This window comes from Petaurus breviceps, unplaced genomic scaffold (genome assembly GCF_028583685.1).
Source record: "Petaurus breviceps papuanus isolate PSGF00001 unplaced genomic scaffold, PetGlider_PUasm1.0 37, whole genome shotgun sequence".
Taxonomy (NCBI): domain Eukaryota; kingdom Metazoa; phylum Chordata; class Mammalia; order Diprotodontia; family Petauridae; genus Petaurus; species Petaurus breviceps.
In genome coordinates this window covers 25,195,798-25,208,521 of record NW_027186296.1, presented here as the reverse complement: position 1 = coordinate 25,208,521, position 12,724 = coordinate 25,195,798, and the positions used below count along the sequence as shown (strand labels likewise).

The following is a 12,724-nucleotide window of genomic DNA, read 5'->3' as shown; positions in this document are numbered from 1 at the left end:
TGTTTGATTGGTTATAATTTTCAGGGAGTTTGTTCTGACTGGTCAGAAATGTATAGTTGTGCATATTCAGGTGTGTATGGATAAACATATACTTCTCAATTATAAATCATGACTATGCTAATATATTTAGCTGAACTTCATGTAAAAAAATGAACAAAATTCAGCCAATCTTTAATGGTTCATGTGAACATATTTGAAAATGTTTATTGCATTGAAATTACTTTAGGTTGTCATTGGTTCCCTTCCTTGCCTTTGGTTTCTAGTTATTTCAAATTATTCTTTAAAAAAAAATGAATATACAACACAACACTTTAAGGTTGTATTACCGTCTTAAGGTAGCCTATATGTTGCAGTATTAAATTGAAAGGTCAGTTCATAATGAATAGGTATATTTTGAGCATATACTATGTGTTTAGAATCCTGTAAATTTCACACCAGTAACATTATTAATATCTTTTTTGGTAGTTGTTTTGAGAGAGATTGTTATTAAATGAACATTTTTGTAAAAATAATAATTCCATGAATAGAACTGCTAAATTTATAAAGCACTTTGAAAAATGATCCTTTGTATTAGATGGTGTTAATAAGGTTGTTCCTGTTGTTCAGCAGAGAAAAACCGAGTTGCATAACCCACTTACGGACACAAGGCTATTAACTGGTGTCCTTCAGGTCTTCAGCTAGCTTTAATCCTAGTTCCTGATCCTTTCTAATAACACATGAGCATCTTCTACAAATTTTGACTGCTTTTTAGAATATAATTAAAATTTCACCATACTTTGTAAAAATATCTACAAATTGCTCAATTTTGCCTTCTGATACCTTAATTAAAAAGTGAAATGAATACTTCTCAAAAGTATTCCATGTTTTCTTAGGTATGTAGCCAGCTATCAGAATTCATAATGTGAAAGTGAATTGTGTCTGGCGCGTTGAGGAAATTACAATTAGTCTTAAGCTATTTTGATTATCAAACCCTGAAGTTAACTAATGTTTTGATTGAAAGAGTGATACAAAAATTAATTTTATCATAATACTTATTATTAATTTACAATATCTTATTGACATTTTATATCATTCCAGATAGTTTTCCCTACTAAAGAGATAGATTTTAGACAAAAAATCTCTTTTTCAGCTAAATGTTTTAATTTTTTTAAGGATTTCTGGAGGGTGATTGTAAGACTTCAAGTTAGTGATGGAGATTTGGAAACAGGAAAGCTGTCTGATGGCACACTACTCTTCCTGCTTTATTCCTTTCCCTTCTGGGATTGGCTTGGAGGTTTACTAGGTGAAATGGATGGAAGTCCACTGGTAGAACCTAAGCACTCTATTTAAAATGTTGTTACTACCCTTTGGTTTAAGGAGGCCATCAGCATGATGGTTATGGTTTACTAAAGTACAGTCTCTTCTATTTGCTAATATATATGTCAGCAAAACATACCAGTTTTCTCATGTTTTCATTACTTGTAAAAATGTTATTTTAAGTGATTTGAATAATGTCCAATAAATCTCCATTCTTGAGCTATTTTATCAGCATATAATAACTATTTATATTCTAATGATTATTGACAACATAGTACAGATTTTACATTAGAAAGACAAAAAAATTATACTCAATTTTATTTAAACTCTTAAAACTTTGATATAATATTAAGCTATTAATATTGTATTAAAGACTTATCTTACCTCACTGGATTTTAAGGAAACATTTTACAAACCTAAAATTGTCATGTAACTATCAATTGTTATGTAAGTATGAGCTTTTACATGGTGTTTAAAATAAAATAGTAATGCTCCGCTAAATACAAAGATTTGATAATCTTAATATTATTAGTCAACTTGTGTTGATTATAAGTCCTTGATCCAAACTGATTAAGTAGACAAGTAGAAAAGAGGAAGTCTCAAATAAAAAAGGCACTTATGTTTATTGCATTTGCAAGGTTGTTTTTGAGAATGGTGAATGTTTCTAGATACTTTGTTTCTTGCCCATTTTATGGAGCTCTGGCCTCTTAATAGCACTACTTTAATGACTTCTTCTTGAGTTCTTGGTTTATATTAGCACTGGCCATGGGGAGAAAGAAGCAAGTTACAAAGAGGTCAGGTTTCACAAGACAGCAATAGACTTGTAAAATCACAGTTTACTAGAAGAAATAAAATCAGCATTGGGAAAGAAAGAAATTTCCATGAAGACAGAAGTATTGCTGATTTATGTGAAAACACATTTGATAATGACAGAAATTGGTTTGCAAATTATTTTTAAGTGAGAGATAAAAATTGGCCATTATAAAGATGATTGTTATTAGCAAAGGGAAATGTTCTATGTGAATTAAACTAAACCAGTAACAAAACAAAATAGCTGCCACAAAAAAGTTTAAAGATTGTTATATTAAATAAAATAATTCATTTCATAGTTACATACTTTCCTATTTGCTTTGGCTCAGGTTTGAATTTTTAAAACTAATATGAATTTGTTTTCTACACTAAGAAAACCTGAGTTTAATTACTAGGTAATTATATATTTTTAGAAGATGATTTCCTCTATCCTATATGGATTTGTCATTGGGCTGTTTGCATTTTATCTTAATTAAAGACTGACAATTATAAATTTTAATTTATTTAATTATAATTTAATTAATTAATTTAAAAGTAAGAATTTACTAATGAACTGATTTATATAATACTTGTACCCTCTATATAAATGGGTTCAACAGAATCTGGACACTAAGGCAAAAGGAGAGACTAGGACTCTATTATCTGTCATTTTTCTAAGAATAGATCATTTGTATAACAGACTCTTTTGAAAGCAAGATGCACACATAAATAGTATGACCTAGTGAATCAGTGACTTGGATTACATGACTAATTTTGCCATTAATTCACAGGATAACTTTGCCTTAATCTTGCTTAATTATTCCACATCTTAGTTTTCTAGTATTTTTACCAAGATCAGAGAGAAGTTAGGTTTCTCCCCTTTTGGTTTCAAGGAGTATAATAAAGATTTTGAAGCTGTAAAGAGGAAAAAAAAACCTTTCCATTATCATTTTTGCTTTGGAAATTGTATACCCAAGGATATCTTTACTTAAAGCTATAATAGAGAAGACTGAAATGAAACATGCCTCCTTTCTTTCAATAGGGCAGTGGTTGACCACATGAGGCATGGGGTCATTAGGCATGGTCAATGTGTTGGCTTGCTTTGTTTAAAGGAAAGAGAATTCTATTAGGGGGAGGATGATATTGGGAAATTGCAGCAATTTTTAAGAGCATCAATAAGACTTTGAAAAGAAACCTATGTTAAATAGGATGAAGTATTTTTAGTCTTAGTAGTTTGGGGTCAGAATTACTTTGAAATGAAACCAGGCTGAACAATGTCACCAAGATAAAGTACCATAAGAGTATAGGAACTTCCATACTGATCACATTAGTATCTATCTATCCACTCCATTAAAATGACATAACATGAATTATCTCCATGGCATCAGTTTCTTACCTATTTCAAATGATATTTTGAAGTAAGACTCTCCTTAATGTCTCCCATGATTGAGAGAGAGAGAGAGATCAAAACGAGCAAAACATACCTTGAATGTTACTATTTTACTTTGGCTTTAACTGTGCATTTCATATCCTATTTATATTTGAAAGTTACCCTGCTGAATCTCTAGTCAGATAGTCATTCGGTCAACAAACATGTCTCTACTATGTGCTAGGGCACTGTACTAAGCTCTGGGGATAAAAAGAAAGGGAAAAAATAGTTTCTGCTGTTGATTTAATTAGATAACTTTTTATTGTTGCCTTTGAAGTCCCTTGTCAGCTATATCTTTAATTCCTTTTTTGTTCTACCTAGTCTCTAGTTTGCATCTAACCTGCTACACTGTACACTGGTATGTAATTCTCTTTACAGATACTGGTAATTCACATGCACATGAAGACATATCAGTTTGTAAAAGAACATTCCTTTAATATCCTTTTCAGAGCTTGTCTGAAACATATTCCAAGAGATTGCCTTTTGCTTTGAATCTGACCTTCAAGTGGGCCCTTTAGCACCCTAAGGAACTTATATTTTAATTTATTCATGATTTCCTCACTGTAGGTATGTTACCCCTGACCTGGTACAGATCCCAGCCCATCTATACCTTCTCATTCTGTGTGATTCTTGTCCAAATTCTCTCATAAATCCAGAAAGGACCTGCTAAATGCACTAATGCCTTCTTCTGGGTCTTTTAATATTATATGGGCATCAGGACTGGTGGCACAGTAGATAAGAATGCAAAGTTCTTTTGTAGAAGAAGTTATTTACTGTAGTTTCTCAGTGGATTTTTAAAATCATTATTTGCCTGGTGTGAATTTTATATTTTTGCCCAAAGTCCTATCCTGTGTCTTAATATTATTATAATGATGGTACGCACAGTAGATAGAGTGCTGAACCCAGGAATACCTGGGTTCAAATCTGGCCTCAGACACTAGCTTTGTGACTCTGGGCAAGTCACTCTCTTCACCTCAATTTCTTCATCTGTCAAATGAGCTAGAGAAGGAAATGGCAAACCACTCCAGTATCTTTGCCAAGAAAACTCCAAAAGGGGTCATGAAGAGAAGGACAAAACTGAACAACTGATGGTTTGTATCATGGAGTAGCCTAGGATTGTTGAAAGTGCTGCACAATTTCTCCAGTGTGCCTAGTCTGTTCCCTTCCCACTTATTTCTGAGAATGGTTTATCATTCCTCTGTAGTACCTGTTCATGATACGCATATAGATGGACTAACTTAATGAATACACGATTCCATTGTTTGTTATGTATCGCTTGTGTAATCCATGTCATTTGGGTCTCATCTCTTGAGTTGATGGACCTAGGTATCCTTTTGGGGAGCTGAGGGGGGGAAGGCAGGAGTAAAGAAAGAAAATGTTCCTTCTCTTTCTAGAGGTAGTCAAGGAACTCTCCCTTTGATGAGTGTTCTCCTTTCTTTAGAAACTACAGTCTGTATGACTCATACTACCAGCAAAGGGTTCTGTCTGGGTTGCTTCTCAAAGTGAATATTTCCTAGCTGCACTCACCTCTCTAGTATCAACAAAGCCAAAATCTGCTGATTTGCTCCTTCTTGTCATGACTCTTGTCTCCTCACATTTCATGAACTCCTTGTAGTTCTGTTGCAGTGCCTCTCTGATATTTGCAATGACAAGGTAGTCAGGTTTGCTTTTCTCTATTACATTCTATGCTTTGTAATTCCTTGGTTCATGTGGTTTCCTGCTAGGCAGATTTCTCTTATTATATATAGCCTGAGGGTGTCATGGTGTGGCTGGAAGGGAGGCAGAAGAGATATCTCTAATCTCTTCCCCACCTCTCCCCTTCTCCAAGGGAGACTAAGTCCTGCCAGAAGTAGAAGAAGGAGGTTAAAGCCAGGAGTGAAGGAGCTCTCCTATTGGGAGTGAGGTAACTTAGTTCAATCAAGAAGGAGAATCTCGTTATCTTGGGGAAAAGTTCCCAAAGTCTCTAGTGTTAGCAAGCTGGTGGTAGGAACATGATGGGGACTCCCACCTCCTCTCAATGTCACCTTTGTCCTAGAATCTTATTCTCCCTTCAGTAATCTGAAGTGAGCGTTGGCATCATCCACCTTCTGTCCTGAAGCTGGAAGCCAGAAGCAACTGAAGGGACTTAAAAGATTCCAAGACTAGAAGAGATTCAAGCTCCAGAAGAGATTAAAGAGAGTGAATATACGTAAAGAATCTGGAGTTCTCTTCTTTCCCACTGTGGCCACAGCTCCACCCTACCCATCACTCAGGCACAGGAGAGCAGCTCATACCAGTGTTACACTAGAAAGGTCAAGGTCCTTGGGATTGTTCTGTATTTCTTTGTGTTATCTGCTCCATTAGGGACATTTCTCTTCAGGTATCAGTGAGCAGTTGTTGCAATTATTACTCTGTCATTCTTTTGAGAGGAGTCTCTAGATCTAGGACACTTTTATATTGCTCAGTTTTTAAAAATTTACTCAATTCCCCAACTTGAATGAACTGAGACTTTGTACCAGGGCCACACTACACCCCTTTCTAAACTTTTGGATGAGGTAGTTGAATGTTCTTTGTTTAAAATTGGCTTCCTATGCTGACCTCTACTCCAGAAGGTTAGGCTTCCCTCAGTCTTTGAAAGGCAGAACACTATCACTGCCCCCTGTGACATTGCCAGTCTGAATGCTACATATGCCACTTTAGTTGTTGCTGTTTTCCTGAGTTTCCAAAGTCTCCACCCTGGAGTTTCTAGATTACTCTAAGGCTTTCCAACCTTTTCTGTGACTTCAGGATGTGGGATGCTCTGTTCTTGCTGCACTAGGACACAAAGCCTTCAAGGCTACATTTGTCTAGCTGGTTTAGTGGCTAGATATATTTGCCTTCACTGGTACTGCCCTTACTTTGTGTTTCCCTTTACAATTGCCCACAGATTTTTTTCATAACTTTTTTTGCAAAGTCCTTTTGTGGAAGAAGTTATTTACTGTAGTTTCTCAGTAGATTCTTTAAATTGTTATTTGGCTGATGTGGATTTTATATTTTTGCCCAAAGTCCTATCTTGTATCTTAACATTATGATAATGATGGTATACTCTATTTTTCTCTTGTTGATATGATTTATTTGGAGGGGTTGGTTTCCTATTATTAAATGAGGTTCATAAATTCTACTTGATTATGAGAGACAATTTAAGTAATACTACTTTACATGTATAAATATTTTAAGGTTTTGAAAAGTATCTCATTTAACCCTCATGACAATTTCATAAGGTAGGTATTATTATCCTTAATTTAAAGATGGGGAAACTGAAATTGAGAGAGGTTAATCACTTATCCAAGGTCACACAACCAAGTAAGTGTCTGAGGCAGGATTTGAACTCAGGTCTTCCTGACTCCAAGTCTAGTATTCTGTCCACAATGCCATGCAGCCTCTTAAAGCTGTTAATATTCACTGATGATCCAGAGCCTCCACTATATGCCAGTGCAGTTGACCAACCACTGAGTTAATTATTTACATCATCAATAATGAGAGAGACAGCATGACAAGATGGAGTATGCTTTGCTGGGCTTAGACTCCAAGAAAACCTGGACTTAAATTACTGTTATGATACTTATTAGCTCTGTGACTCTGAGCAAGTCACTCTTTGCCTCCTGGAAACTCCCTAGGACTTATCTACTATGCCTTGGGCTTCATTCAGGTAGGGGAAGTTCTCTGCAGGCAACAAACATTTATTAAGTGCTTACTACCCTCCAAATACCTGATAAGCCCTGGGAATTGAATACAAGCAAAAAAAAAAAAAAAAGACAATTCCTGTTCATCTGGAGCTTACATTCTAATAAGGAGAAATAACACATAAAAGGGAGCTGAAAGGGGAGGAAGGGGAAGACACTTATGCTGGGGCTTGGTGACCCATTCTGTAGAATCAGAAGCATAGGAGGGGAATGAAACATGGCCAGCCTAGGCTCATCCCCAAAATGAAGGACCTAGAAAGGAATTAATCAGTTGGAGGAGGCTGAAATGGAATGGAAATTCCAAGGTGAAAAGGCAGCAGAGTCAAGATGGTGAAGTCCGGAAAGTCACAAGCATAGCTAAGAGGTGAATTTGAAATGAAAAACAATTGATTACAATATTCATAAATGATATTGGTCTATACTTTTCTTACCTTTGCCTTTCTTTAGGTTTCAAAACTGTATTTACCTTATAGTCTCTCTCTCTCTCTCTTTCTCTCTCTCTCTCTCTCTCTCTCTCTCTCTCTCTCTCTGTCTCTCTCCCTCTCTCTCCACACACATATATATGTACACATATATACATAACCTACCAGTAGTTCTCTGTTTTAAGACACTCTAAATGGTATAGCAGTTGATTGTTCATGATTTGGTAGAATTCTCTTGTGAATTTGCCTGGACCCAGTGTCTTTTTACAGGACAGTTTATTAATAGTTAATATTCTGATTTAACCTTAATAGATCAATACATTAGTCTCTCTTAAGATTGTATACTTCTGGGGTGGCCAGGTAGCACAGTGAGTAAGAGCACTGGCCTCAGAGTCAGGATGACCTGGGATCGAATCCGGGTTCAGATACTTACCACCACACCCAGAAATAACTGGCCATGTAACCTTGAGCAAGTTACTTAACCCCAATTGCTTAGGGGCGGCCAGATGGCTCAGTGAGTAAGAGCACTGATCCCAGAGTCGGGATGACCTGGCATCGATTCTGGGCTCAGATACTTACCACCACACCCAGAAATAACTGGCCATGTAACCTTGAGCAAATTACTTAACCCCAATTGCTTTAAAAAAAAAAAAAGATTGTACACTTCTTTTGTTGGCTTGCTTATTTTATACTTCAGTAGGTATCTGTGCCTTCTTGATTCTGATTTCTTAGTGTGAAACTGACTGTAGTTGTTGGTATTTTGTGAATTTTGCAAATTATTTTGATTGTTTATTATTTTCTTCCCTTTTTTAGCTGTTTTTTTTCTTTGTTGTTTATTCTTGTTGTTTTTCATGGGATCTCTGAGGAACCTGTCTCTTTGTTCCTCATACACCATTTTGGATTGGTCTCATTTATAACATTGTTCTTATGGAATTGTGTTCTGTCATATTGTATTATATATATATTTTTCAAGCTAGTTAACAATGTTAGGTGAAATATACTTGTTCATTCAACTTATATTTATTGATCACCTACCATGTGTATACTGTATACAGACTGTACAAATAAAATAATTGTTTTATGAGAACTAATGGGCAAAGTTGTGAAAAAAGCTGATATAAATATATTTATATAAAATATCTTGTGCTCTATAATTTACAAAATACTCTGCAGTCATTATTTCTTTTGATCTTAATAGTAACCTCATTGGAGTTGATAAAATATGAATTGTTATTACTGTTTTATAGGTGAGAAAATTGCCTCCTATAAGAATCTAAAATTCCTTAGTTGTTATTTGGTGTTCTCAAATTACCAAATATTTGTTGAACCCCTATTATGTGTGGAGTTCTGATAAATCAGAGGTTCTTAAGCTTTTTGTGGTAGGGAAAGGAGGGAAGAAAGAAAGGAAGATAGAAGAAGGAAGGAAGAGAAAGAGAAGAAGGAAAAGAAGGGAAGAAGGGAGATTCAGTTGATGTGTTTGTTGTTTTTCTGAAATGCTTTTTTCTCTTCTATCCTTTTTTTATAAATGATGGTTTACTGGTTAGGAGAAGGAAAGATATATATATATATATATATATGAAAATGAAGGTGCTGTAAAAACAAAAGTTATCAATTTTTTATATTTAAAGAAAAACAGCAAATCCACCAAAATATAAAATAATATAAGAATTTCTAGTCTTGACCTGAAGAAAGTATAAACTTTCAATCTTGGCAAGTAAGGTCCTCCATAATTTGATTCAACCTGCTTTTTCAGCTTTTTCTCATAGCTTTCCAGCATCATTAGTATCTAGCACAGTACTTTGCAAGGCAGATAAAATAAAGTGAGTTGTTCAATCTCATTTTACTGTCCTTCATCTACTACTTTTTATTCCAACTCCAGTTCCCTCATTATCTTTCTTATCTTTCCTGTTTTAGTGGCTATGCTCATGGGAATGTCCCTACCTACAGTGGACTCCCTCCTCAATTTCCCTCTGTTGAAGGTTTTCCCTTCCTTAAAATCCTAACTCAGATGGTTCCTCTTCCATGATATCTCCCCTAAACTTTTTCCTCCCAGGTGCAAGTGATCTATTTATTTCTAGCCTAGACTTTTTTTTTTTAAAGCAATCGGGGTTAAGTAACTTGCTCAAGGTTACACAGCCAGTTATTTCTATGTGTGGTGCTAAGTGTCTCAGCCTGGATTTGATCCCCAAGTCATCCAACACTGCAGCCAGTGCTCTTACTCGCTGCGCTATCTGGCTGCCCCTCTAGCCTAGACTTTCAACAACTTTCTTATTGGTCTCCCTGTATCAAGTCTATCTTCTTTCCATACTATCCAAGTTTTCTTATTTTTGAATGTTAACTTTACTTTTCTGATAATGAAGATAAACTCTCCCTACATTATTAATTTTTCTCCTTCCCAGCAACATATAGTTGAATGTATGTATGTATGTATATTTTGATTCCACCCTCTTATTTCAGAACCTTCCCTGTCCCCCACATCTCTGTGTCTATAAGTTATAAGGAAACAATAGCTCAGAATTATACTAAATAGGAGGGTTACCAACATGACATGGAGAACAAATCTCTGGTTTGGCAAAATTACCCATTAAATTATCTTTACACCTTTGCTTATTTTGCCAAGAATACAAATTTGGCATTTCAGTCTTTATTATTTGTTGCCTATTTTTTTCTTTACAATTCTTACCTTTTCAAACTTTGTGTTTTAGCCATCTCCACATTTGAAATTCAGCCAGATTCAATTGAGGTCCAAGAAGGTGGGGTTGCAAGACTAGCCTGTAAGATTACTTCACACCCTCCTGCTATCATAACTTGGGAATTAAATCGAACAAGCTTACCATTGGTTATGGACAGGTAAATAGACTTTTTTTTCTTTGTCAGTGGGACTGTATTAATAAAAAATACCTTTTTTAAAAAAGTTATTAAAGCTGTATAAGAAGATTATTCAAGTATAATTCTATTTATTGAGCAATTAGAATAAACTTCATGCTTTAGCATAGAAATTAGAACCTTTTCTATGCTATATGTGTTAAAAGTGACAATTGGGATTGTTGAAACTAATCTCTAGTTACGTGCTTGGGGGTGAGATAGCAGAGTTTATCTCCCCAAAGATGTCTTTTCCTCCTATCTATTCCCATGCTCATACAAGTAGACTAGAGTCCGGGCTTCCAGAAAGTATTCCCATCACATCTATGGTTATATATCACACCAACTCACCTTATAAAAACCATTGCAATGATCATCTCTGCTATATAGTGGGAGGGATAGGGTTAGCCTCTTAGCATGTATCTTGTCAAGATGAGAAAGACACTTTAATTAATGGGACATGACTAGGTCAAAAACATTTTTCTAGAGCAGGAACAGGGTTGCCCAAAGAAACTCTTCTCTGTTTGGTACTTTCTTAGTGGATATTAGTAGCTAGGAGACTAGAAATTAGAATTTATTCAGATAATATATGGGCCAACAGTTAACTGCAGTTTTGAATGCTGAGCTTCACTTTGTGAAACTCCATGGTTAATTTTTATTTTTCATTTACACATTCTTGGAAAATATAGTACAAAAATTATTTTCGCAGCTACATATTATAAAATCCCTTTCCCTCTTTAGAGAATAGTATTGACTCAAAGTAAACTATGGAATCAACTGTGTTTTGAAGGCATCAAATATATTTTATACATTTCTTTGAAAAGAGGTAAAGTTATATATCTCTTAGAAAGGTTATCTTTAAAAAAGGAGACATAAAAGCTAGTACAATGATTCTATTATCTTTTTGCTTTTGTAATAGGATAACAGCTCTGCCATCGGGAGTGTTGCAAATCTATGGTGTTGACCAAACAGATGCTGGGAATTATCGTTGTGTTGCTACTACTATAGCCAATAGACGTAAAAGCATAGAAGCTACTGTAACTGTCATCCCAGGTAACAAGATAAATATTCCTTTTTGGGGCTTTTCTTAGCTTTTGTCTTTCAAGAGATATTTCCAGCTAAATATAAACCATTGTTATTTCTTTGCAACAATATCAGTTTTGAATATTAGAGTGGCAGCCCCAATTATCATTCAAATCATCTTATTATAGGATAACTTATCTACAAAAGATGCTAGTATCTTTAATAAAAATTAAATATGTGCCTTATAGGTTCTCAATATATATTGGTTTTTGTTTGCATTTTGCTTTATAGTTTCTCAAAAGAAGTATCAATATTAAACAAGTTAAAGTATAATGAGAATTGAATGATGAATTTTCAAGTAGACACATTTAAAAATTTTTTTTGCTATATTACATTGCATTTCATGGATTATTTCATTTTTAATTATATCCATTTACTTTTATTTTCAAAGCCAAAGAGTCCAAGTCCTTCCACAAACCAACTATTATAGCAGGTCCACAGAATATAACAACTTCTCTGCATCAGACTGTTGTTTTGGAATGTATGGCTACTGGAAATCCTAAGCCAATCATTTCTTGGAGCCGTCTTGGTAGGTTTGCCCAAAACCATTTTTGTCCATTCTGTTATAACAAACTAAATGTTTATTAAAATATAATTATGCTATCTCATAAATTTCTCCTGTAGGATTTTTCTTTGTAAAGTTTTATATTTGGTTCCAAAACATAGGGAAAATATTCCATATGCAATTCCACTTTACACCATTTTAGAGTTTACTCCATAGTTGTAATATTAGAACAGATCTTAAATCCTTGTAACTGGATCATTTTCTTTGAAATAGATCACAAGTCCATTGATGTGTTTAATACTCGAGTCCTTGGAAATGGTAATCTCATGATATCTGATGTTAAGCTGCAGCATGCTGGGATATATATTTGTCGTGCCTCTACTCCAGGTACACGGAACTTCACAGTTGCTATGGCAACTCTAACTGTACTAGGTAAGTTTGCTTTTTCCTTCCTATCAAAAATATTAGAATTTCCTATTTTGCTTCTTGTTTTTTTTATAACTGAGTTAAGTTATATAGGCTGGTTTTTATGTATTACTTGAGTGATTTTTTACTTTAAGCTTATGAATAGAAAAGTAAAATGATACATTAAAATCCAAATCTCTTTCCATGTCCTCCTTGCTGACTGCCTTAACCA

The 12,724-nt window shown here is 34.7% G+C and overlaps 1 protein-coding gene across 1 annotated transcript in view; it reads left to right on the top strand.

Moving 5' to 3' along the window:
* Window positions 1–12,724, top strand: part of PRTG (protogenin) — a 150,144-nt gene that overhangs the window by 52,100 nt on the left and 85,320 nt on the right. Inside the window, exons 3-6 of the mRNA XM_069098104.1 lie at window positions 10,343–10,487; window positions 11,419–11,552; window positions 11,974–12,111; window positions 12,361–12,519. Of these exons, the coding sequence (XP_068954205.1) occupies window positions 10,343–10,487; window positions 11,419–11,552; window positions 11,974–12,111; window positions 12,361–12,519 (576 nt within the window). The remainder of the gene's footprint in view (window positions 1–10,342; window positions 10,488–11,418; window positions 11,553–11,973; window positions 12,112–12,360; window positions 12,520–12,724) is intronic.